General features: G+C 47.1%; 1 protein-coding gene across 1 annotated transcript in view; it reads left to right on the plus strand.

Annotated features, from left to right (window-relative positions):
* DHRSX (dehydrogenase/reductase X-linked) overlaps window positions 1-27,019 on the plus strand; it is a 118,237-nt gene extending 91,218 nt beyond the window's left edge. The window contains exons 4-6 of the mRNA XM_044911675.1: window positions 664-871; window positions 9,522-9,729; window positions 26,561-27,019. Coding sequence (XP_044767610.1) covers window positions 664-871; window positions 9,522-9,729; window positions 26,561-26,764 — 620 coding nt within the window. The 3' untranslated portion in view covers window positions 26,765-27,019. The remainder of the gene's footprint in view (window positions 1-663; window positions 872-9,521; window positions 9,730-26,560) is intronic.
* Window positions 27,020-27,610: the final 591 nt, after the last annotated feature.

Consider the following 27,610-nt stretch of genomic DNA (forward strand, 5'->3'; position numbering starts at 1 on the left):
TTGCCCTGATGGGGGTAGAGTTGTTCTGAGCTTGGGGGAGAATGCCAGAAGCAAGCACAGAGCATACGAATGTGTTGGTGGATTTTGATGAATGTGTTGGTGGAATAACAGGGCTGGACTGGGGTCTGGGACGGGGACGGCCAGTGTGCATACTCGGGTCAGTATTTTGCACAGGGCACCCTGAAGAATGAATCCATTTCTGGAATGCCCTGTGAATTGGGGGGGGGTGCCATGGCAACATGAGTTTGGGGAACTTGGCTCTGGGCTCCATCCGCCCCACCCTGCGGACCGCAGGACATCCGTGTCCCAACGTGTCCGGGAAGCTCCTCCAACAAGGGAGTCTTTGTTTGTACAGACAGCTGTTCTGTCCAGAAGAACTAACTTCCCGGGGCCGGCGGGGGGGCACCTTTTGGTGATTCAGGACATTCTCACATTCTTCTACATGCTGGACAGCAACATTGCAGGTGCCGTCTTCATGTCCTGGCACCTTTCCCACTGTGTACGCAGCAGGAACCTGAGGCCCAGGAAGGTGAAATGGCAGTGAGGACCAGAGCCCATCCTCCTGGCTGGCGCCCGGCCATGCGTCCCCGTCCCTGGAGCCCGTCTGTGGAACGGCTCCCCCATCTCATGTCATAACTCTCCCTGAAATCTCCTTTGTTCCAGCCGGCGTGATGATGGTCCCTCAGAGGAAAACCAGGGATGGATTTGAGGAGCACTTTGGGCTGAACTACCTGGGGCACTTCCTGCTCACCAACCTCCTCCTGGACACCATGAAGGAGTCTGGATCTCCGGGTTGCAGCGCAAGGGTGCTGACCGTCTCGTCGGCCACGCATTACATTGGGGAGCTGAACATGGATGACCTTCAGGGCAGGTGGGTGCTCTCGGCCGACCGTCCAGGGGGCTCAAGGTTGCCCGTCAGCCTGGCGAGCCTGACATGGTGACGCGTGGGGCACGGTGCTCAGCATCACAGGAAAACGGTGCACCTCACCGACCAGTGTTTGTTATAAACCTGTCTTACGAATAATCATAATGACTATTAGCTACTAATTATTTACTATTTTGCACTTAAGCACTTTATCTGTACCCGCCCATGAATACAGCACAGACATGCTTTTAAGTAAACACTACTATCCTCATTTTACACGTGACGAAATCAAAGCATGTGCTTTTTTAAAAAAATATATATATATCTTCCTTAATATCACTAGGCAATCACTCAGAGTCAAAATTCTATCCCAGCACAACAGTACAAAACCACTGACTTAGACTCAGCTCTGTTATCAGAATCATTGAAAAACTCCGTGCAAACATTTTGTCGTGTTCTTTGTTACTGTATCCTCAAACGCATATTTTGTTTTTAGCATTTTTTTTATTGAGGTATAATTGCTATAGCTCAATAATTATGTTTGTATCTTAATATTATAATTGTTATGTAACATTATATATGTTATAACATTATAATGTTGTGATTATAATTGTTACATAACATGTTATACACATGTAACTATAATTGTTACATAACGTATATGTATAACATAGTGTTGTAATTATATAATATATGATGTTATATGTAACTATATAATATTATATATAATTATATAATAATATATAATGTTACATAACATTATATGTTATAACATACTGTTATGTTATATGACAATGTTAATTGTTATATAATATAACATGTTATAGTGTAACTATAATTGTTATATATAACCCATATATATATAACATTATAGTGTTGTAATTCTAATTATTATATAACATATATGTTATAACACAATTGCTATATAACACACATATTACAATGCTTCATTGTTTTAATTGTTATACAGTGTAACATTGTATATGTTACAATGTTATAATGTTATAATTGTTATATAATGTGACCTCATATATGTTGTAACACAATGTTATAATTGCTACATAATATGATATTATGTTAGTGTCAGGTGTACAAGGTGATGATTTGCTACTTGCGTGTATCCTGAAATAATCACCATAGGAAGTGCACTTAGCAACCATCATCATCAAATCACATGCATCGTATTCATCATCATATCACATGCATCGTATTCATCATCAAATCACATGCATCGTATCCTCGGGCAGCTTAGCTGTGTGATGTTATTTTTTTTGGTAGAAAAACTGGAAAGACAGAAGTTGGGCACGGAGTGGGTATCAGAAGTAATGACACATTCTCCTTTGCTCGTCATTGCAAGTGCAACCTGCTAACTCCGTGTGGTGCATCCGGGTGACTCCTGCTGGTGTGGGAGGCACCACATTCTTATCTGTGTTTCCCACTGTCTCCTCCTTAAGGATACAAGAGTCCATGAGTGTGAGTGGGGTGCGTGTTTATGTTTGTGTGTGTGCAGCCCTAACTGTGCTTGGAAGGACCTGGATGCTTGGTTGAGCGGGGCTCGCGTTCCAGGAGCAGCTCCGGGATGCACACTGGGGTGGGCGCCCTCAGCACCCGGGCCTGCGGACGCATGGAAGGAAGATGGTCCAGCTGTGCAGCCCTGGGGCTGCTTTACGGTGTCGCGTTCCTGCACAGCAAGGGGCCAGCTGCCGGGAAAGCAGGGCTGGGGTCTTCCCAGGGTGTTCTCACCCATCTGATAGTCAACCTGGCTCCTGCGTGGATGGGTGGGTTCTGTGCTTGTACCTGTGGGGTCAGGGAGAACCCTCACTGGGATTTCCCCTTGGGGGCAAGAGGGCGGGAATGCATCTGTGCCTCCTGGGGGCAGGTGGCTCCGTGAGGAGGGGCTTGGGGAAGGGGCTGCCCAAGTGCTTGTGTCCCCAGGCAGCCTTGCAGGACCAGCCTGTGCACAGAGGAAGTGAGTGAAGCAAAGGCATGGGGGTGGGGGACAGCTGTGCTGCTGAGGGGCTGCTCCTTTGTGATGCCCTAAGGGAGCTCGGGAAAGGTATGTGTGTGCACCAGGGTGCAAGTGCACGTGTGTGAGCATGTGGGCACGCATGTGTGCATGCATGTGAGTGTGGCTGTGCAGTCCTCCGTGCTTTGTGCACAAATGTGTGTGCATGTGTGTGAGTGTGTGCATGAATGTCCTTGCAGCTTTGCATACAAAAAATCAAATAACAGGCACTGAGCTGCATCACTTTCTTTGCTAAATGTTTATTAAAAGATAGTGAGGGGCGCCTGGCTGGCTCAGTCAGTTATGCGTCCAACTCTTGATTTCAGTTCAGGTCAGGACTTCAGGGTCGTGGGATCGAGTCCTGCATTGGGTTCTGCACTCAGCAGGGGTCTGCTTGTCCCTCTCTCTCTACCCCTCCCACCCTGCTCTCTCACGCTGTCTCTCTAAAATAAATAAATCTTAAAAAATTAAAATAAAAGAGAATGAGATCACTCAGGGTGCCAGTTTTTGGAGTGTGGTCCCCAGGCCAGCAGCATCAACATCCCCTGAAAAGTTACTAGAAATGCAGATGCTGAGACTGCACCCCAGACCTGCTCAGTTCAAACCCTGGGGGTGGGGAGCCGGGCAGTCAGACTTCTAATAAGCACTCTAGGAGATTCTGATGCACGTTAAAATTTGAGAACCACTTGGGCTTAAAACACTCTGCTTTGCTGCATGAAAAGACTTGGTCCTCGACTTTCACCTGATGTAAACATCGCTGGTGATTAGTGATAATTGCCAAGACTGATTTGCTGGAAATTCATGTTCTTGTAAAGGCTTAAATCACAATATTATAAAGCGTTCCAGAATCCAAGTGGGCTGTTACCCATGAGAAGGTTTGTCTGCTCAGGTAGGCTGTGCCAGAACATTCCTCCACTAGAATACTTCCCCAAAGGAAAAGATGGGCAGAGTCTCTTGAAAATTGTTTGTAATCACTGAAATTGACTCATGAAGAAATGGATAGCTTTGTCGAAAAAGGAGTTTCATTTTGCAGGAGGAGGGTAAAAGTATCATTTAAGTTAAAAATACATATGTAAATATTTATAGATATTTTATATGTACGTATGAGAGAGAGAGAGGTGGGTTGATTTGCTTTAAGGAATTGGGTCACAGATTGGAGGGATTGCCAAATCCAAAATCTGCAATGTAGACCAGCAGGCTAGAGATGCAACTAAGAGTCAGTGTTCCCATCTTGAGCCAAAAAACTGATAATTCGGGCAGAATTTCCAGGCTACACTCTTGAGGCCAAATTCCTTCTTCTTTGGAGGAGAACTCTCTCTTTCCTCTTCGGGCCTTCAACTGATTAGACAAGGCCCACCCACGTTATGGAGTGTGATCTGCTTTGCTCCAAATCTTCTGATTTCAGCGTTAGTCCCATCTAAGAAAATACCTTCCCAGCAATGTCTAGGCTGGTGTCTGACCAAGCCGTTGGGCACCGTAGCGCAGTCGGCTCTACCCGCTACCTGCCCTGCACCCCGGCTTGTCTGGGTGCTCAGCCTCCTGCAGCCATCGGCCGCCTGGGACCAAAGAGGTCCTCGATGGGTCTTGTCTGAGCTACCCCAGCTTTGATCATGCCCTGAGGGTGACTGCTCCTGGGGAAGCCCATTGCATCTCCGCTGAGGACAGTTCATGCTCTGATTATCTTATCAGCCTCACCTCCTAAAACACATGGCTGTGTACTAGGATGCCCTGGGTGAGGAAGGACATGGCGCCATGCTGTCTGCCCTCCTCAGCCCCAAAGCAGGCGAGTGCCCCTGTCCTGGTTCCCGTCCTCAGGACAGGCGAGGGTGCTTCTAGGTGCAAGGGTAGCAGAACCTCCTGGAACAAGAAATGGCTACTCCAGGTGTCACTAACGAAGATGCTCCTCTGGGTAAAACTGATGAGTGGGTGTCCATGCATCGTGGGGCCTTGTCCACAAAGATCCTCCCCATGGGTTCCTCTCCCCGCAAAACACTTGCTTCTTGGGGTGCCTGGGTGGCTCAGTCCGTTAAGCATCTTACTTCGGCTCAGGTCATGATCCCAGGATCCCTGCTTCTCCCTCTCCCTTTGCCTGCAGTTGCCCCCTGCTTGTGCTCTCTCTCTCTCAAATAAATAAAATCTTAAAAAACAAACAAGCTTGCTTCTTAGCGGCTCACATTCAAGGTGGAAGATTTGCTTGTTCTATATTCGCTTCCCCTCTTCTTGCAAAGATGGAACAAATTAACATCCTCGGGAAAGTGCACATTTTTGGGCTGCATACCAAGCAACTTTGATTTCATGCAACAGCTTGTGCTCATTGTGTGGGTGTCCTGGGGCGGCCGTAACAAAGGACCAGAGACTGCGTGGCTTAGAACCACAGGAGTTTATTCTCTGCCAGTTCTGGAGGCTGGACCTCTGAGATCCAGGCAGGGCCCGGCTGGTCCCTTCCTGAGGCTCTGGCAGAGAATCTGTTCCAGGCTCCTCTCCGGAGTCCTGGTGATGGCCAGCAAATTTTTACACATGCATACCCCCAGCTCTGCCTCCATCCTCACAGGACCATCTTTCCCCTGTGCACCTGCACGTGATCTTCCCTCTGCACATGCCCTTCAGTGCCCAAATTCCTTTTCTTATAAGTTCACCAGTCATATAGGGTTAGAGCCCCATTCTAAAGACCTCACGTTAACTCAGTTGCCCCTCTAAACACCCTATTTCCGTGAAACAACATAGAAAGTATATTGACGGATGTGGTGTAGACACGTGTATGCTGGTCTTGCCAGATCTGATTAAAAGCAGAACTTCCAAGAAAGTCACAAAAAGTACTGAAGTTAGTATATATATACATATATACTAATATATATATACATATACTAATATACTAATATATACTAATATATACATATACTAATATATATACTAACATACTAATATATATACATGTACTAATATAATACTAATATATATAATGTATGTATATATACACATATACTAAAATATATATATGTATATATATTAACATTTTCACAATTTACCACCTCTGGAAGCCCAAACCCCCTTTCCTTTGTCTCCTCACCCCTCCCCAATTTACGAAGCATTGTTAAATAGTATATAAACCCAAGTCTAATGGTGTCTTTGGGGTTTTTACTTCTTTTCTATGAAGACCGCCATACATGTAAAGTTAAAAATAAAATTGGCATGATTTCCCTCTGTAAATGTGGCAGTTCTCAGTTTAATTTGCAGCCCTCAGAGACGGAACACAAAAGTATAGGAGAAAAGTTTTTCTGCCCCTCTAAAAGGCTACCACATTACCGTCTCTAACTTTTGTTTCAGATCGACCTTCAAATTATTCTTTAAGTCATTACACCATTAGGTTTTTTATTTATTGAAAATAAAGATCTATGTTTATGGCTTCAGGTTCTACTTTCTGACACCTCTTACTACAAAAGCAATGAAGTAAAAATTCCATGTAGTACCGAGCCACGCAGCCATTTCCTAAATTAGTTCGTTTATCCTCACGCAGGGAGAATAGTAATTTGATTCTGTGTTTCTGCTCCCTTTTATCTGTTAAGTTTCAATGTCTTCATTGTTTTCCATGCCAAGTGCCTTTCTAGTCCTTGGGGTTTTATTTAGAAAACCTCAATGGGGGGATCACGTCCTCCTGTTCATTTGCTCTGATTCCTTCCCATTTCCTCTGTGGATGTTTCTTTATCTGTAAATCCGCCAGGGGAACCTCTCCTGAAATCCCCCTCCTTCTTGGACTTTTTTCCTCCCTCCCGTAGAGAAACATATTCACTTTTTCTCCATTTACTATTTCTAACGATCTTTGGTTCTTCCTTCTCCGTGCTACTCTATAAAACCGCAGTCATAGACTGCATCGGTTTACGCTGGGGAAATGGGCATATTGATGTTTCTCACCCGTTAAGGGCCCGAACCAAGCAATGCTGAGAATGTGGCATTCAAGGCTGGCATCCCCATGGCCCGAAGCCAAGATGAAACTGGGCATTGAATTCCCTGCACTTAGTCACTCCCCATTTCCTGGAGCCTTCTCCCCTCCCCTACGGGAAGCAGACAGGAGAAATCCCTCCCCTACGGGAAGCAGACAGGAGAAATCTGCCAAAAAAACCAATCTCTTGACAATAATTGGAGGGTTGCGGCTTGTCTTGCTTCAGGGAGGGAGTTTGGACTCTGAACTGCCCTATATTTTTCTCTGAATCCCTCCCTCCAAAAAAAAAAAAAAGCCGTGTTTAGAATTCTTTGGGGCAGTGCTCCTTGGCAGGTTTATCCAGTGACAGTTGCTGACCTGCCCCCCTGCACCAGTCCCCTAAGACAGAGGAACCAGGGGTCCGTTTTGCAGCAAAAATTGGGTGGACTCCCTGTGGGCAAACCTTGGGTTTTGCACGTGGGCTCCCATGACAGGAGGATGCACGAAGGCCACACTGTGAGGTCAAGTTTCTGGGGAGAAAAACCTGCTTCCCGGGGAATGGCAGGAGGCAGGACCGAGTCCCTGAGGGCGGCGATGTGCTGGTCACGTGTGGACAGCCAAGCACCCATGTGTCCGTCATGCAGTGGATCAGGAAATCTCACCATCAACTTACGAAAAGATCTTGCACATCCTAGGTCGTCGGAGAACTCGCAAATTAAAACAACAGGGAGACCCTACGGCATGCCCGTGAGTGGCCGAAATCTGGGACACCGGCAGCACCGCGTGCTGGTGGGCAAGCGCGGCAAGAGACAGGAGCTCTCCTCCGCCCCCGGCGGGAACGCAAAATGGCTCGGTCACTTGGGAGGACAGTTGGGCGGTTTCTTACAGAACCACACACGCCCTCATCATGCGGTTCCGAAATCAGGCTCCTCGCGGTTCACCCAGAGGAGCTGCGAACGCGCCCCCACGGAAACCTGCCCACGGATGTTTCTAGCAGCGTGATTCCTGATTGCCAAAACTTGGAGGCAACCAAGCTGTCCTTCAGCAGGTGGATAGATAAAGACAGTACAAAGATGGGTGTCGCCAGGGGTTGGGGGAGGGAGGGATGAGCAGGTGGGGCACGGAGCGTTTTTAGGACAGTGAATCTACAGTGTATGACACCATAGTGGTGCATACATGTGATTGTACGTTTGCCCAAATCCATAGAATGTGCACCCCCAAGAATAAACTGTAATGCACATTAAGCTATGCATCTGGGTGGTGATGTTGTGTGGCCGCGGGCTCATCACGTGCGCCAAACGCACCCTCTGGTGGGGATGCTGACGATGGGGGGAGAGGCAGGGAGGGGTGCACGGGAAATCTGCACCTGCCTGTTAACGGCCTCGTGAACCTAAAACTGCTCTAAAAACATAAATTCTGTTTGAAAACACTATGATGACGATCCTAGCACTTTATGAAGCTACGAGGATCGCAATGTTGACACATTTATGTAGACACAAATGTGCGTGTCTGTATACTTACGGTGAAACTTAACTACATGTTTCCCTGTTGAAAAACAAATAGAAACTAAAAGTCACCTGCAGGCAGGTCCTACTTCTCCCAAGCTTTCCGAGTGGGGCTCTGGGCGCTGTTTTCATCTTCACGTTAAAGGTGGGCGGGGAGAATCGCCCCATCCTTACAACCGCTGAAATGGTTGACGTTCCGTTCCTTTTCTGCGCATTGTGTCAGGGGCCCGCACAACACCCGGGCGATGAAGCCCCGTGGTTGTCGTGCAAACTACAAAAACCCTCATGTGCACGGGGAGTGGAAATCAAACCTCAGGATACCCCAGGGGCAGACAGCAGGTGGGAGGCCATGGACACTGCAGCTGAGGGACCCGGGCAGGTAGGGACCTAGGCAGATAAGGGACCTGGACAGGTGAGCGACCTGGGCAGGTGAGGAACCCTACAGGTGAGGGACCCTGCAGCTGAGCGGCCTGGGCAGGTAGGGACCTCGGCAGGTAGAGACCCAGGTAGGTAGGGACCTCGGCAGGTAGACACCCAGGCAGGTGAGGGACCTGGGCAGGTAGAGACCCAGGTAGGTAGGGACCCAGGCAAGTAGAGACCCGGGCAGGTCAGGGACCCGGGCAGGTGCTGGACCCAGACAGGTAGGAACCCAGGCAGGTAGGGACCTCAGCACGTAGACACCCAGGCAGGTGAGGGACCCAGGAGGTAGAGACCCGGGCAGGTGAAGGACCCAGGTAGGTAGGGACCTCGGCAGGTAGAGACCCAGACAGATAGGGATCTGGGCAGGCAAGGGACCCATGCAGGTGAGGGACCTGGGAAGGTGAAGGACCGGGGCAGGTGCAGGACCCCGGCAGGTGGGGGACCCGGGAAGGTGAAGGATCGGGGCAGGTGCAGGACCCCGGCAGGTGAGGGACCCAGACAGGTAGGGACCCGGTCAGGTAGGAACCCTGCAGGTGAGAGACCTGGACAGGTGAAGGACCCTGGCAGGTGAGGGACCCGGGCAGGTAGGAACCCAGGCAGATAGGGACTTCAGCAGGTAGAGACCCAGGCAGGTGAGGGACCCGGGCAGGAAGGACCCGGGTGGGTAGGGACCCGGGCAGGTGCAGGACCCCAGCAGGTGAGGGACCCAGACAGGTAGGGCCCCGGGCAGGTAGGGACCATGCAGGTGAGGGACCCGGACAGGTGAGGAAAGCATCAGTGTCTGACACATGTCCGTCTTTGCTTCCACAGTCACTGCTACTCTCCGCACGGCGCCTATGCCCAAAGCAAGCTGGCCCTTGTCCTGTTCACGTACCACATGCAGAGGCTGCTGGCCGCCCAGGGGAGCCCCGTGACCGCCAACGTGGTCGACCCTGGGGTGGTCAACACGGACCTCTACAAACACGTCTTCTGGGGCACGCGTCTCATCAAGAAGCTCTTCGGCTGGTGGTTTTTCAAGGTAAGCCTCCCGTGGCTGCTCGGCTGTGCCCGCTTCTGAGGTCCCCGGCTCCACGGGCAGGCGGCCACCTCGAGGCCACTTAATACGCCGTTGGGCCAGCAGTCCGAAGCGTGAGCATCCCGGCGTCCCGGGTCGCTGACGTCGGAAGCCAGCAGCAGGGCCTCCCCGTGTGTGTATTCGAGCATTTGTTGGTGTTTTTTTCTGTGAAGGAGAAAGTAGACTTGGGGACCAAGGACAGGGCTCAGCTCTGTGCCACCACCAGAGACTCCCACGTCACGCACGCGTTTCTGAATCAAAGTCTGGTTGATTGCAGAATGCAGTTCCTTCAAGGAAGACCCGTTGCCTGGGTTCTGCTTCTCGAGTCCTGGCGACCTTTGCTTTCTGCAAGGGCGTGGGAAGGGCACCGTCAGCCTCCCAAAGTGAGAGCGTGTGTGTTTTTGGCTCTGCTTTCCCCCTGGTTCGGGGATTTGGACGTGCTTTGCACACCTGTGCCTGTAAGGAGCCTGGTCTGACTGCATCCCTCAGCATCCCTACCAGGAGGATGCAGGCTGCCACTAGTTTGCCAACACGGAGCCGCACAAAACGCTCCTTGCAGGACTTGTGTGGTCCTCCCAGACGTCCCGAGCGTCCCACGGGGTGATGGCAGAGGTTTTGCTCAAAGACGAGATACTCCCATTGTGGGAGAAGCGCACAAGCAGGTGACACGCGGGGCCAAGGCCAGCAAGTACATCCTGCAGAGACGCAGAGGGTCCCTGACGTGCACCTGCCCCCACGCAGATAGTTTGCCTTCTGCACAACGTGGAAACGAGGCGTTACAAGCCACCCCGAATCCCACCCGTTGGAGCTCCCTGGTGCTTCTGATTTGACCTTCATCCTTCCCAATCTGTGTTCCCCCAGGTGGAGTGAGGGCCAGGGATGATCATGTGGGCATTTCCGTTTCTGTATCCACCTTCCTTTTTGCGACAATACAGATTGTTTTCCCTTTTCCCCCCATAAATGCAATAACCATAACAAAAATTAACGTCCAGCCCATCTCTGTATAAGACACAGGCTGCCCAAAACGCCCTTGTACACACATTTAACCCCCAAGTAGCCCAATGTGGTGCACGCACACCCTTGTAATTTCAGAGGTGGACACTTTGCTGTTTCTGGGATTATTTCTTTAGAATAACTTCTCCAAAAGAGAGATTCATCCACAGGATATGCACTTTTAAAATCTTGTATCCCCAACCCTTTTCTCTTGATATTTTTTCCTCTTCTTTTTTTTTTTTTTTATTATTATGTTGTGTTAATCACCATACATTACATCATTAGTCTCTTGATATTTTTATATTTCGTGCTTGGATATGTGGTCACATTTAAATTTGCCCTTTTTTTTTTTTTAATGATCAGTGAGATCCCGTGTTTACTGCACAGGAAGCCTGCTTCTTGGAGCAATTCCTTGTTCAGTTGCTGCCGTCCTGTTTCTATGGGCGAATGCTGGCCCAGCTGTGCGACCCGGGCGCATCGTCCGGCTTCCAGGGTCTTGGCGAGGGGACGGTATTGATTTCCTCCTTGCAGCGGGTTCGCAAAGATTAGAAACGACGCGGTCCAGAGTCGTGGAGGGCGGGATAGCGTTTGCTGTGAATTCCCCACCTCTGGGCTCTCCACTCACCAGCGTTTTGGGGCCAGCACCGGAACCCAGATTCTGGCAAATGGGAATGATCATGTGCAACGGGGCGCCGGCATCTGGCCGCCACCGGATGTAATTACATCTGCATGACCAGGGGATCCTTCCTCCGTGTCAGAGCTCCCGTCTTCGGCTCTGCTTAAAATCCAAATCCTCTTTATGGACATGACTTTTTCAATGAATTCCTTATGCACTTCCTTTTCCCATCCCCCCCCACACCCCATGGGGAGCTGCTGGCTCAGAAAAAAAAAAAAAAATCTATATAATTAGGGATATTTAACCATGTATGTCGTGTTGCACATCTCCCCGCCCCCAAATTTCTTGTCACTTAAGGTCTCCGATGGGGTACTTTGAGCCAAAATCTAGTCACAGGCGTTAAAATTGGTCGTCAGTTCTCTCAAGAGGTTGAGTTTCGTTCTGTTGTGTTGTTGAGACTTCCCCAGGTTCCTGGGCTGAAGTCCTGTTTAGAAATTCCCCCGCCGCCGGTGTTTCTACTTGTTAGAACCGGATCCGTCGTCAGTCTGGATGGTGTTTGCAGGGACTGATGCTGGTCTTCTCTACTGATCCTGGAGGGGAAGGGCTCTCCTTTTCTAAATACCTGCATGTTCCCGTCTGTTCTGAATTCGCCCTTCTGCTCTGGCGATGCCTCCCCCACCCCCATGGCTTCGTTTTCTTAGCTTCCTTCTCTCTTTGCCCTGATTATTTCCCCCCCCCCCCCCCCCGTCAACTTTTAGATGATTTGCAATTTGAAGAAAACACAGTTGTTGATGAGGGTGTATATGTTTATTCATCCAATCTCTCTGTGTTTCTACATTTAGGCTGTTGCCAGCTTTTTAGAATAGAACAGAACAGAGAGAAATAAAATAGAATAGAGTGGAATAGGATAGAGTAGAACAAGATAGAATAAGACAGAATAGGATAGCACAGGATAGGGTAAGAAGTAATAAGGTAGAATAGCATAGGATAGGATAAGAAAGAATGAGATGGTGATTAACATAACATAATAAAAAAATAGAAAAAAAGAAATTAACTGAATTAACAAATCAAGTGAAAAAAGAAAGAAAGAATGAGAGAGTAAAATAGGCTAGGCTAGGATAGAATAGAGTTGAATAAGAAAGAATAACATAGGATAGGATAGAATAGGATGAGATAGAATAGAGTAAAATAGAAGAGAATGGAGCAGATTCGAATAGAATAGAGTAGAATAGAATAGAATAATATAGAATAGGATAGGATAGATTAACAAAGGATAAAATAGAATAAGACAGAATAGAATAAGATAGAATAGAGTAGAATAGAATAAGACAGAATAGGCTAGGGTGGAATAAGATAGAATAGAGTAGAATAGAGTAGAGTAGAATAGAATAAGACAGAATATAGAAAAAAAAGACAGAAGAATAGAATAGAATAGAATAAGAAATAATAGAATAAGAATAGGATAGGATAGGCTAGAATAAGATAGAATAGAGTAGAGTAGAATAGAATAAGACAGAATAATAGAAAAAAAAGACAGAAGAATAGAATAGAATAAGAAATAATAGAATAAGAATAGGATAGGATAGGCTAGAATAAGATAGAATAGAGTAGAGTAGAATAGAATAAGACAGAATAATAGGAAAAAACAGAATAGAATAGAATAAAACAGGATAGAATAAGAAAGAATAGAATAAGAATAGGATAGGATAGGCTGGAATAAGATAGAATAGAGTAGAGTAGAATAGAATAAGATAAAATAGACTAGGATAGGATAACCATCAGAACAAAACTTAATTGGGAGGGATTTATAACTTAATTTAGTGTGGGGACATTGAGATTTCACAGAGTGATATTTTTTGTCTGAGAATAAGTTGTCTTTCCTTTCGCTTGTTTCTTTCTTGATGCTTGCGATTTTGTGACTTACAATAAAAATATATGTTTGGTCTTAGTCCTGTTTCTGGCAGAGAGCTCCTAAAATCCTTGGAATTTCCGGTGAGGAGAGTGATGGAGGTTTCTTCTGTTATGTGAATGAGGTGGCTTTTGGAAAGCCCCCAAGGATGGGGCTGGTTGCCAGGGGAACCAACCATGTGATTAAAAGCTTGGCACTTTGTGCCCCACCCCCTGACCTCTAGGGAGAGGAGAGGCGCTGGAGGTTGAATCAATCCCTAGTGGCCAATGATTTAATCCATCATGCCTCTGCAATATAGTCTCCCTTTCTAGAAAATGAAAAGGACAGGGTTCGAAGAGCTTCTGGGTTTGGGAACACATAGGGGTTTGGGGAGAGGGGTGCACCTGGTGAGACCATGGAAGCTCCACGCCCTTCCCCCCACACCTGGCCCCATACATCACTTCATCTGGCTGTTCCTGAGCTACAGCCTTTCATAATAAACCCGTGATCTAGTGAGTAACACGTTTCCTTGGGCTCTGTGAGTCGCTATAGCAGGTCGTTGGAACCTGAGGAGGAGGTCCTGGAAATGTCCGATCTGTAGCTGGTGGGTCAGAACCACGGGTGTCAACCTGGATTTGTGACTGGCGTCTGACCCAAGGGGTGAAGGGCCGTCTTATAGGGCTGAGCCCTGGGGGATCTGACACCATGTCCAGGTGGTGAGAGAGCAGAAGGGAAACTGAGGACAAAGCAGAAGCTGACACCCCACAACACCCCCCATGGGATATATGTGACATTCCTCGGGCACTCCCGGCTGCCCTAAAGGAAAAACAAATAGTTAATCTACAGAGATCACAATCCTGCAGGAGACGAGTCTCCCTCAGTTTACTTACAAAAGCCTTAGCAATAGCTTCCAGAAGGGAATGTAAATACAATTAAATGTCCTTATAACCTGCGGTCCATTGGCAGATACTTGAAGCGGGCAGACTGTAGTGTTCCTCCAGGAAGCTCCCAACTATCTTGCTGTTAATGCCTTGCTATAGGGGAAAACGATCTTAACTTGACAATGGCAAGACCTCTGGTATCCTGTAAGTCTTCCTTAACATATGAAAATCCTTTTGAAACCTTCCTTTTTCCTTACCACTCCCAACCCCATGTCTATAATCAGCCACTCCTCACAACCCCGGGGCAGCAGCTCTTCCTGCCCAAGGGTCCTGTCCCTGTGCTTAATAAACCACCGTTTTGCACCAAAGAATCTCAAGAATTCTTTCTTGGTCGTTGGCTCTGGACCTCACCACACTGAACCTCACTTATATTCCAAAACCCCATCACAGGTAGATAGGTCAGAACTGAGTTGGATTATAGGACACCCAGATGGTGTCTGCAAATTGCTTGGTGGTGTGGGGAGTAACCCCATATCTTGGAATTGGTGACCAGAATCCTAATGCTTTTCAGGGGTATTTTATTAATTCTCAGTAAATGCCCATACCTTTCCTATTGCATTTATTCCTAATTGTTTTATGAACTTTTGATGTTTGTTTCTGTTGCGAATAGGTTTTATTAAAAATACTGCAAACCGTGAATACAGCAAAATACGTGAAACACTTAAAAGTTGGTGATAAGTGAGTGCACCACGTGGATGTGCCCACCCTTTTCCCCAAATGCACCTGCAAGAACTAACCCCTAACCCACGCGTAGCATCAACTGTTTTCTTGTTTCTTGTTATAAATGTCTCACGTGTGTGTCTCTGAAATTTAACTTTGCATTCCTTGACCCTTAAGTAAGTAGAGTAATATCTGTGATTTGCTTTTTTTGCTCATATAAGATTAGTTACCTAGGGGAAGCTGTAACAAATGACCACAAACCAAATGGCTAAAACCACAGAGATTCATCCTCCCCCAATTCTGGAGACCGGATGTCTCAGATCCAGTCGGGGCAGGACCACTGAGATTCAGGTGGGGCAAGGCCATGTTCCCTCCTGGGGCTCCAGGGGAAGGTCCTTCCTGCCTCTTCCAATTTCTGGGGCTCAGGTGTCCCTGGGCTGGTGGCCGTGTCCCTCCCATGTCTGCCTCTGTCTTCATGTGGCTTCTCCTCTATGTCAGTGTGTCCTCTTCTGTCTCTTACAAGGACACCTGCCATTGGATTTAGGGCCACCCTGATCCAGGATGAGCTCATCTCAGATCCTTTACTTCATCACATCTGCAAAGACACTATTTCCAAATAATGTCATATTCACACATACTAGGGGCTAGGACTTCAACTTGTATTTGGGCGGGGGGGACCCAATTGAACACACAGTTCTCCATATTAACTGTTTGACATCAGTCCCTGTGGACACGTGGAGAAGTAGATTATTGGGTTCTGTCCTGGTGAAGTATATTCCACATGCATATACAACATGGCTTAGATCCATCCACAGGATCAGGAACATCTGCGGTGTTTCCAGTTCTTTGGGGTTTCCAGCAGTATTGCTGTAAAGGATCAATCATACATCTCCATGTCTGCTTCTGTCCCAGTTTCTCTAGGGAACATGGCAGGCTCTGGCATGAGAAGGTTCTAGAAGATTTTCCTGTCCACGTTTTCTGGAGCATTCTGTTGGGCTTTCAAGGACAGTTTTACCAAACCATGCTCCAAGTACTCAGAATGCCTCAGGCCTTAAGTCTTTATTGATTCTATCACTGGTGTCCTGTTTTTAATAGATTTTTCAGTCCATTTAATTTAATTTCAATTTAATTTTCAAGCCATATTGATTAATGTGTCAATATCATATTCCCCCTTCTTTCTAATATGTATGCTTCTCTTGAAAATGTTCTTACCTATATGCTATAGGCAGTTAAATAAGAGATGGTGTAGGTGACTCATATCTTATTTTCCATTTTGAGGGCAAAACGTGTAATGTCTCTCTCTTATATTTATTAGCATTTGCATATTGTACTTTGTTATGTACGATGCTGCATATCATTCTGACTTTACTTTTCCCTTGAATGAGGTATGAATGTTGAATTTTACCAAAACAAAACAAAACAGTTCACTCCATAGGCAACCTATGGGCCACGGGCTGGCCACATGGGTTTGTCAATAAAGTTTTATTGAAACACATGCTTTTTCATTTACGTGTTGTCCCTGTTATAAAGGCAGAGCCTAGTGGTTAGGACAGAGACCAGATGGCCCACAAAGTGAGAAATATTTCCTGTCTGGCCCTTTACAGAAAATGTTTGCTGACTCGGATCTAGAGAGATGATTATGTTTTTGTTTGCTTTAACCCCCTTATTTGGATAACGTGGTTCAGTATGTTACTCTAAAATGAACGGCCCCCGATTTCTGGAATGTTTCTTGCTGTCATAGAGCATTATTCTCCATTACACCAGAGGATTCCATTCCCCAGCCACTTCATTGATGACTTCTGTATTGATATTTACCCCGGCGCTATAGATCCCCTTCCGTGCTATTTTTGTCAAGTTGGGATACGAAAGTTTTGATGATTTGTTTAAAAAAAAAAAAAAAAGCCAAACAATGAGATAATCAAGAAGGTCATTTTTCCCTGTATTTTTCTCTCTTATGCTTCAGCCTAATGTAATTATAATGACAACTCTCTGCATTTGCAGACTGTGGAAGTATTAGCCTTTGCAAACTCTCTGGGTTTGGGAATTTTCAAAAGGATGATTCCGATTCAGGTTTCAAAATTATCTTTAATGCGTATTGCTTTCTTGAGGATTCCTCCCTCTTCTCAAGTCAGCGTTGACAGCATCGTCCCTTCGATAATTGTCTGTTTCTTCAAGTTTCGGGATTAATGAGGACAGTCACCGAACCTCTTCTCGGAGTCTGCCTTCCATGCCTGCTCCGAGCACCTTTCATGAAGTCAGCCGTGTCCCTGAGCTCCCTTTAGGGCTTAATTACCTTCCTTCCCTTTCAATTTGCCTTCCTACCGACGCATCATTTGGTGTCTACTTCCCCAAGCAGAGGGATTTCGAAATATTTTCTTTCGCCAGGAAGGCATCCACACTTGGCCTGCCCGAAACCTGGCCATGAACTCCTGGGAACGCGTTGTGCAGCATCTGCCCTTTTGGATTAAAAATAACCTCAGGGCGCTGTCTGCCTCTGTACAGAAGAGAGAAGATTATGGAAGCTGTAAGACTAAGTCATGGAAGAATATTCATTACCATGGAAATGAAGTAAAAATGGGATAAGGAAACAGAACAAAATCTGTAGCCCAGCGGAGGCTATGATGCCCTCTTTATAATGATCACTGTGTATGCACGTATTACTTACATGGACGCGTTTGTCTTTCTCTTCTTTTATATCATACAGTGGCGTTGTTTTATACCAGTAAACCTCCGTCGGTGCCTCCCCGGAAATCATGCCCTGGATTGCAAATTCAGAGCCACTCACCTGGGCGAGCCGCTTTGTTCCTTGAGAGAAACCAGGAGGCGTTTGTAAAGACGAGAGGTTTAGCATGTTCACAAATGAAGACCACTCTGTATGCATGTGCTCTGTCAGGCTCTGTGCGTGTGTAGACGAAGCTTTTCAGAGGCTGTGAGACCCAGTGAAGCCAGTGCCGATGCAGAAAACCTGCATCTCTCAGGTGTTGGTCCCGTTGCATCGGGACGTCATCCCTATCTGCCTGCGTTACTGTCTTGGGATCCGTGGGTACCGCGAAAAAGCATGATTCTCAGTGCTGGGTGCATCGGGACCCCTGTGCAGAGCTCATGCCAAACAATGCTGGGCCTCTTTGAAATCACTTTATACACCCGTCTCCAATTAAAAAGGATCAAATTGACAGTGTAGAACGTGCCCCCGTTACAACAACCTATATGACTAGTGATGTTTGGTTCTCTTTAATATGCATTTGAATCAACCCAGTCACAGGGTCGTTTGATTGCTTTTTGATGGATGTGCCAGGAGGGTGGCACGTTTAATTAATCAACTCAAGGACACACGTCCAGCGATCCTTCTCCCCACCTCTGCATCATCAGCTTTTCCCCATCATCCGTCAGCATTCGAGCACGCTGAATTAACAGCAACCTTCAGTTGACCTTCTATCATGCCATAGGGACCTACCACCATTACTCCTCCACCCTGGGAGGTAGGAGATCCCCGATGATCCAGGGGAACCCAGTGTCATCACCGGGATCCTCATAAGAGAGGAGAGGATGGAGGGTTCGAGTCAGAGAAGGATGGGGACAAGGAGACAGACTCTTACCTGGAGCATCCAGCAGGAATACAGCCCCTGCCAACCCCCCAGGTTTTAGACCATTGAGATTCATTTTAGACTTCTGACCTTGTAGAATTTTAAGATGATAAATCTGTGCTGTATTAAGCCACCAAGTTTTTGATCATTCACCAAGAATAGCCAAAGGAAACTCTTACGTTCACCTTCCTTGGATCTCAGCTCTCAAGACCGCCCTCTTGTGTCTTTGCCCAGTGTGTTGGCTTCAGCCGCTTCCCTGTAAAGCTGGTGGGATAAGACCCACCTCACAGGTATATCATGAAGAGTACACCATATCAGGTGGGCTCACACAGGAGGCTTGGAGCAGGGAGTCAGTGCATGATGTTCGTTCAGGCATTGATGACATCTCATGCACCCCTCCAGGTGTAGAGTGATCAAGACTGATCACTGGGGCATCAGGGTGGGCATGTCCCATAGTTGCACCCTGGGTTCTGGGAACTCTACCAGTTATCGCTCGGTTTGACTTCGAGCATTTCATGAGTGACAAAAGGACAAATATGGTGGCAGTAGTCTTCCCTAGTGTTGGGGCAGGAGGAGAAGGCTTTGCTGGGGATGGAGCCTCTGAAGGTGGACTGAAGGCTAGGCCAGGGTCCATGAGCAATGCTGGAACTATATGTGATGCAGAAAGTAGTTCAAGATGGTGGGTGGTCAAACTGACACCACCTCTTTCTTAGCTGTGTCCCCCATCTGAACCCAAGACTGGGAAATGATCTGAGCTACCCGTGTCTCAATTCTCCCAAGAGCAGCTGTTCCCAGCCCTATTTCAGGTGTACAAGGAGAGAAGCTTATCATGTTAGAAGCAATGGCCACCTTAGGATGTTAGGGCTGGGTGCCTGTTGAGAAATGTCAGTGAGAAGGTTACAGGATCAGACCCATCCAGCCTACAAAGCATCCAATGGACTGCAGGACATGGGGGCACCTGGGATCCAGCTTTCAGACCATTGCAGTGGTGGAGGTGGTACTGGACGTGGTGAAGAGGGGGGAAAAATCATTCCAAAAACTAGTCCAGAGATAAAATTAAGACATCTTGACTGGTTGACTCTGGGATGTGAATAAATAAAGACTCAAGGATAATTCGGGGGTTTATCACTCAGGAAAGTGAGGGTAATGGTGGTGCCTATCCAAGAGATGGGGTGATGGGAAATGCCCAGGTGGGGATTTGGGGATGCTTGACCTTGAGGTGGGTAAGTAGGATGTTTACTTCCAATGCCAACTGGGCTGCCATAAATGTGTCCGTGGCTCAAAGGAGAGCGAGGTCAGGTTTTCATTTCAAAGGCTGAAGATAGGGGAGGAGATGAGAAAGGAAGCTATTGGCATGGGGGATGGGCTTATAGGGAGGCAGATTAAGGACCAAGATGGAGAGGTCTCTGGAGGAACCAAGATCTGGCCACCCCTTCCTTCTTCCCACCCTCTGCGATGCCTCTTGCTTTGGTAATTTGTTAATTCTGGATAATAATATCTCATCAGATTGTTGTGAAAATTGCTAACATAATATATGTGAAAGCATTTCCAAAACTGTAAAGCCCTATGTAATTATGTAATTATAAGGCATTCATGTTTTCTTCCAACCATACATTGCTTGCAGCTCTTAAATAGCACATTTTAAATTCCATCCTCTTTCTACTAAGTGTGCTTCTTATTTTATTATTTTTTTTTCACGCGCTTGTGCCCAACCGTCAACCCATAGTCCCTGCCTATTGTCAGCTCCATGGTGGTGGGGGTTATTTTCAAAACTGCCTTTCTTTGCCCCAAGAGCCCACAAGACATTGGTGATCATTTAATAAACATTTGTTGTGCTGAATCGAATTGAAACGGGGTGCATAGCTTCCAACTCCAGCCGTGGCTTCATGCAGAGAAAACCTTTAACTATAAATACACGGAGCCCTCTTCCCTGGTCTCCCAGCGGACATCTGGTTCTTTAGTGGTCCTCCTGCCTCTGATAAAAGCAACACATCCACTCTTGGGTTCGGTTTCACATTTTAGACATCTTACGAATCTTTAAGGATGATCTTTTTTTTATTTTTTTTACAAGCTGTAGATAAAATGGGGTATGTTATTTATGCCAGAGGGAACATTGTTTAGAGGACCTTCTTATCTATTCAGAAGCCGACTGATTTTTCTGCACCCAGCACCCAGGAAACACGCTTCATCATCCCGGGAATGAGCTGGAAGACAGATCATCTCAACTACAACTGCACAGGGACAGATGATCAAATTTTGCTGGGGGGTTCAGTAGATCTGCAGGTGCACTAATTTGAAGCTGGTCATCTGCCCTTGGTTCTCCTTGAGGCCAGAGAGAGAGAGAGAAAAAAAAAAAACAGAGCTGATTTGGGTCTTTCTGCATATCCATCTTAATTAGATACTTTCCAGTTTGTCTCCATGATGCTTATCATCATGGACCTGAATTCCCATTTTTTTATTTTATTTTATTTTTTTAAAGATTTATTTATTTATTTATTTGAGAGAGAGAATGAGATAGAGAGAACATGAGAGGGGGGAGGGTCAGAGGGAGAAGCAGACTCCTGCTGAGCAGGGAGCCCGATGTGGGACTCGATCCTGGGACTCCAGGATCATGACCTGAGCTGAAGGCAGTCGCTTAACCAACTGAGCCACCCAGGCGCCCCTGAATTCCCATTTTTTTAAAGATTTTTAATTTATTTATTTGACAGAGACAGACACAGAGAGAGAGAGGACAAGCAGGGGGAGCAGCAGAGGGAGAGGGAGAAGCAGGCTCTCCGCTGAGCAGGGAGCCCAATGCGGGGCTCAATCCCAGGACCCTGAGATCATGACCTGAGCTGAAGGCAGACGCTTAATGACTGAGCTACCCAGGCGCCCCTCCCAGACATTTTTGAACACAGCTGAGTACCTGGATCCCAGGTACGTTCCTAGAGGAGACAGTTCCTACAGATGAATTAAACAAAACAAAAAAACAAACAGTGAATAAGTTGTGGAATTTCATGCTCAGCTTAGAAAACTCTGATAGGGGAGCATAGTTATAGAAACCAGCACAAAGTGTCCATTTTCTTGTTAGACAAGAGCAGCTTTGAATTTCATCAACTGTGTTCCTACTGATACTCCTTGGCAAATTAAGCTAGAGGTTCTGCCTCATTAACCTGTTCTGGTTGGCGATCATTAGTGTGTTGGAGTTTCATGAGCCTGGAGCTCTTGGCAGGTCATGGGCTCCAGTGAGCTTCTCTAGGACGTGAAGTTTCATCACCGAATGACCCAAGCAGTGATCCCGAGGAAGAAGAAAGGATTAATAACTCTCTTTGCTTGGAATGAACATCCCCAAGCTTGAGCTTATTAGTCATGAAATATCATCTACATGTTCACCATGCAAGGACGGACTGTAGAGGTCATAGGAGAGGAAGCCTTTTGATCTTGCCTTTTTGCCAACATGGCATCCCTACATGAAGCGTTGAGTTAGTAAGGAAGAATCACAGTGCAAAAGATCTTTGAGAGCAGCAGGGCTCTATGCCGGCCCCTTTAGCAGTTAACCCACGTGGATTTCCTTGTCAGTGTATATGTATGGTGGCTCCCTGGGGACATCCAGCCTATGACCGGGTGCCTAGCCAATGGTGGTTCGCTGCACCATGAGCCACAGGTGCAAGACGACAGGTGATAACATAAAAACAAATAAAAACAAAGGAAAAGTAAACAAAGAGAGAAGGAGTAGAAAAAGGAAGTGTATGGTGCAGGTGTTTCTCATGCTCCCACTGACTGTGGTGTGCAGGGTTCCAGCTCAGAGAGATTCAGGAAAAAACAAGTGGTTGTCTCTTCTCTGTGGTTTTTTTCATAACCTAGAACACAGCGTCATTCAAATATAGATCTTGGTGTTGGGACATGTATTCATCAGCTTGGGTGGCTTTAACAGAATCCCACAGACTGGAGATGTTTGAAAACAGGTACTTATTGCTCATAGGCTGGAGACTGAAAATCTGAGATCCAGGCGTGGCCAGCACTAGTTTCTCCCAGGACCTCTCTGCTGGACATGCATGGCCATCTGTCTGTGTCCTCACGTGACGGAGGGAGGAAGAGGTGTCTCCTCCTCTTCTTATGAGGACACCAGTCCCATCATGGAGGCTCCCACCCTCATGACCTCATGTAACCGTAATCACCTCCCAAAGGCTCCGCCTGCTAATACCATGCCATTGAGGGTTAGGGCTTCCACATATGAATTGGAGGGAAGGGGCGTGCACATTCAGTCTATAATAGGACATATGCCTTCACTGGACACGTATTTAAGAAGCATCTCCTGCCTTTTGGGGTCTTTGCTGGTCTTAGGTCTATCTGGCAGAACCTGAGCATGTCCCTCCCATGAGTCTGAATGCAGCAGATGAGTAGAGGCATAAGCAGCTGTTCCCTGGAAAAGGTGTGTGTGCACAGCTGCAGCCCTCCACAGGCTAACATTCCCAGTCGGAGAAGAGGAATCATTTGGACATTGAATTAGTCTGTCCGGGCTGCCGTGACAATGTACCAGAGATGGGGTGGCTTTAACAACAGACATTTGTTGTCTCTCAGTCCTGGAGGCTGGGAGTCTGAGATCCAGGCAGGGCCGAGGGTGGGAGTCTGAGATCCAGGCGGGGCCAAGGCTGGTTCCTCCTGAGTCCTCTCTCCTTGGCGTGCAGATCCTGTGTCCTCCCTGTGTCCTCAGGTGGTCGTCCTCTGGGGGTATCTGTGTCCTCATCCCCTCTTTTTATAAGAACACAAGTCCTGTTGGATTAGGGTCCACACCAACAACCTCATTTTACCTTAATCCCCTCTTTAAAGATCCCCCACTTCCAAACACAGCCCCGTTCTGAGGTCCTGGGGGTGAGGACTTCAACATATGGATTTGGGGGGACATAGTCCAGCTCATTTCAGGCATTGTTGATGTTGATGTTCAGCCTTCCAGCTCAGCAGGAAGCCTGCTGCCCAGACAGAGGCAGGAGCTGTGCCCCGTGGACATTCTTCCCTCTGGTTAAGCGGCTCTGGTGGCTCTCTCCCTGCATGAGACATTTCTTGCTGCAAGAGCTCACTTGGACTCAGAAGTCTCCCCAAACCCACTCTCCTGCCTACATCTCCCAGCCTCTAGAGTCATTTCTTGGAGAAGTCAGCACATGCTATGGGTGAGGATGTTGACCAGGGAGCTGGTGGCCCTGGGTTCAAATCCTAGCTCCTCCACCCACCAGCTGTGTGCCCTGGGGAAAAGACAAGTCTTCTCTGAGCCTCGGGTCCTCATCCGTACAATGGGCGTTAGTGCTTGGCACAATGCCCAGCACACAATATGGTCACCCCTGTCGTGCTTACTGTTTATCATTTGCAATTGTGTTTATATTTGCCAAAAGCCTTTCCCTCGTAAGATGTCATGCGTTTCTCCCTGACAATTGTGTGGGAAAACTATTTCTACAATTATTGTTTTCCGGGAAAGGAAATAGGCTTAAGAGGGACGATGATTCAGTGAAGATCTCACAGTTAACGGGTGGTGACACAGAAATTTGAACCCAGGTCCTGAAATTCTTGGGTGTCTCCTCCACCTCCAGGGAATGCAGATAAATTCCCAAAGGTTAAAGTCGTGTGTGTGCGAATGTCTGTGACTGTGTGTGAGAGCTTGTGGGTGAGCACCTGTGTGTGCATGTGGGCTAGTGTGCATCACGTGGGTGAATATGTGTGTGTGCATGTGAGCTTGTGTGTGTGTGTGACTATATGTGTGGGTGAGTGCATGTGAGAGCATGTGTGTGTGTGAGCATATATGTGTGCATGGGAGCGCGTGTGTGTGTGCATGTGGGTGAGTCTGTGAGCACATGTGTGTGCATGTGGATGAGTGTGTGAGTGCATGTGAGCATGTGTATGTGTGCATGTTTATACATACACATGTGTATCTCAGCATTTATCATGGCACCCTCCCTTTTGCATGGGCACAACCTATAATTGCTCTGATCGGTGATGATTAGGATGTGATATGAGATGTAATGTGAAATAAATTAATAAAAGCATCTATTTCATGAGCTGTCAAAACATTTAGGAATTAAAGAATACAAATGAAATCTCATTTCCGTCTTCATTATAAGCCCAAGGCTTTGAAATGTTCTACAAACGATCAGCGGTTGCATTTTGAAACCTAGCATCTATCATGTATTTAACCACATGATAGTTGGGTAAGTGGATGTGATTAATTCTCCATAAGATGCATTATAGCCAAGAAACAGCTCTTTTTTTCTACCCCTTTGTATGTCAGCAGAGCTGCCTGCCAGCTTGGGTGACGGTGTGTATGTCTGTGTGTCAATGTGTGCGTGGGTACGTCGGTGTGTATGTGTGCATCCATGTGTGTGCCTATAAGCATATGTGTGTGCATATGAGTATATGTGTGTGTCTATGTGAGCATATGCATGTGCATGAGTATGTGTGTGTGAGTATGTGTGTGAGAATGTGTGTGCATATGAGTATATGTGTGTGTCCACATGAGCATATGCATGTGCATGAGTATGTGTGTGTGTATGTGTGTGAGAATGTATGTGTGTGCGTCAGTATATGAGTGTGTGTGAGTATATATGTATGTATGTGAATGTATGCATGTATGTGGGTATGAGTATGTGTGCATGTGAGTATATGAGTGTGTGTGAGTATATATGTATATATGTGAATGTATGCATGTATGTGGGTATGAGTATGTGTGTGTGCATGTGAGTATATGAGTGTGTATGAGTATATATGTATGTGTGTGAATATGCATGTATGTGGGTATGTGTGTGGACATGTGAGTATATGAGTGTGTGTGAGTATATATGTATATATGTGAATGTATGCATGTATGTGGGTATGAGTATGTGTGTGTGCATGTGAGTATATGAGTGTGTGTGAGTACCTATACATGTGAATACATGTGTGCATGTGAGTTTATGTGTATGATTGTGAATGTGCATGCATGCATGGAAGTATGTGTGTGCATATGAGTGTGTGTGCATGGGAATATATATGTGGCATGGGAGTATATGTGTGTGCATGGGAATGCCAACCCCCCCACGCAGCTGAAAATCCAGGTATCAGTGTGACTCCCCAAAGCTTCACTACTCATAGCCTACTATTGCCAGAAGCCTTACTGATGCCATAAACAGTAGATTAACCCATATTTTGTACGTTGCATGTATTATGTACTGGATTATCACAATAGAATAAGCCAGACAAAGAAAATGTGGTTAAGAAAATCCTAAGGAAGAGAAAACACATTTACGGGATTTTGCTACCTTTACCGAAAAAATCCGCATCTAAGTGGACGCACGCAGTTCAAACCTGTTTTGTTCAGGGGTCACCTGTGTAGACTTAGAGAGACACATAAGAAGCTCTAGAGTGGATGGGGCAGATTGAGCAGATTTCCACAAGATTAAACAAGATAAGCTCTTGAAAAAGTCTTTATCCTGACAATAAGAAGCGAGGGGGAAATTCTGTTGGTTTCTGGATCTGGAATCACAGCCCTGGACAGAGATGCCTCGGTTCCCACCATTTCCAATCTCTTGAGCTCCTCCTAGCTCGCTGGCACCCACTGACCATGCTAACCCACTGGTCACTCAGACACCCACCCCAGAATGCAGAGTGTGTCGTGTTCACACGTTGCCGCATTCCGTCGGAACAAGAGTTCCAGTCCTCATGTCAAGCTTCTACTTGGACTTTGCTTTCCCCCTAAGCAGTGACCATAGCCTGGGAACTCTTCCATCCCCACGGGAAGCTCACCGTGCTGCATTGACGCCAAGAACCTTTCTGCAAGGTGGTCACATTTCACCCGGTTGCCAACTAGTGTTGCTTTAACACAGAGGCTCAGCATTCATCCCCTTTGAGCCAGTTCATACGCGTTATGGCTTCATCGGGAGTTGCAGAACTTGACTGTCCACATCAGGGATTTTAATACGCATTTTTGCCTATGGAAATGGATTGACCCATCAGCTCAGCTAGGTTGTACACATGGCTTTCTGCTTGAGTTTCCCGACCCCGGTGGTGAGCGTGCTGTGTCTAGCCCAACAACATCAGTGGGGGTCCTGAGAATCCCATGCGCTCTACTCTGAACACTGACGCATACTGGCCTTCTTCCTTCTCCCCACAGACTCCAGATGAGGGAGCCTGGACATCTGTCTATGCAGCGGTCACCCCAGACCTGGAAGGAATTGGCGGCCGCTACCTTTACAATGAGAAAGAGACCAAGTCTCTCAAGATCACGTATGATCTAGATCTTCAAAGAGAACTGTGGGCCAGGAGTTGCCAGATGACCGGCATCACTGACATGACCCAGGACACCTTCTCGGGGTAGTTGCCACGTCGGGGAAGACCTTGCCTTCAGTCCACCAAACACAGGTCTGTGACAGATCCCCGTGCCCGCATTTTTCATAGCTGCCTGCCTTTGGGGCTGTGTCCCCAAAGGTCTCCTGTCTGCTGTCATGCCTTTGCAGGAAGTCAAGGACCAAAAGGAACATTAAATGTAATTCCCAAGTAGGTGGTCCCGAGCCATAAGTTGTCTGCCAAATTGCTACAAGTGCTATGAACAATTAAATGCTGCCTAACCCAACTGTGCAGTCTTCCTTGTTGAGCACAGGGCAGGGACCAGGTTTGGGGAGACACATTCCAGGTGAGGCAAGCTCTTTCAAGGGAGTATGAACGACTGGAGCTGTAGAGGGTTCAGGGTCCCCTGTGCCCTTTGTTCTTCCACTCACGCATTATTCCGGACACCCAGGTTTGACTCTTGGGTCTGTGAAACAGAGCCATGAGCCTTCCTCAGTCTGTTGGGTTAAGGCTCAGGTGACAACTCATATTCTACTCCACACTTTGAGAGTGACCTGGTCCTGGGTGCTACCTGTAGTCCCCAGAGTTGCTGTCTGGGGGCTACTACCAGACAGACGTGGCAACTACCCCGAGAAGGTGTCCTGGGTCATGTCAGCTGTCATGAGCTCAAGCCCATGAGTCATGCGAATATAACCAGACGTGTCAGGGATTCTGTGCAATGGGTGGGAGGACAGGGTCCCAGACAGCATTCCCTGTATGGTTCTCTAGGACAGGATGAGACGGGTCTGGATGGAACTCACCAGGGAGTTCTGTAGGACAGGGAGGAGGGTAGGGTCTGCACAGCACTCACCATGGGGTTCTGTAGGACAGGGATGAG

The sequence above is a fragment of the Neomonachus schauinslandi genome, chromosome X, assembly GCF_002201575.2.
Source record: "Neomonachus schauinslandi chromosome X, ASM220157v2, whole genome shotgun sequence".
Lineage (NCBI taxonomy): Eukaryota > Metazoa > Chordata > Mammalia > Carnivora > Phocidae > Neomonachus > Neomonachus schauinslandi.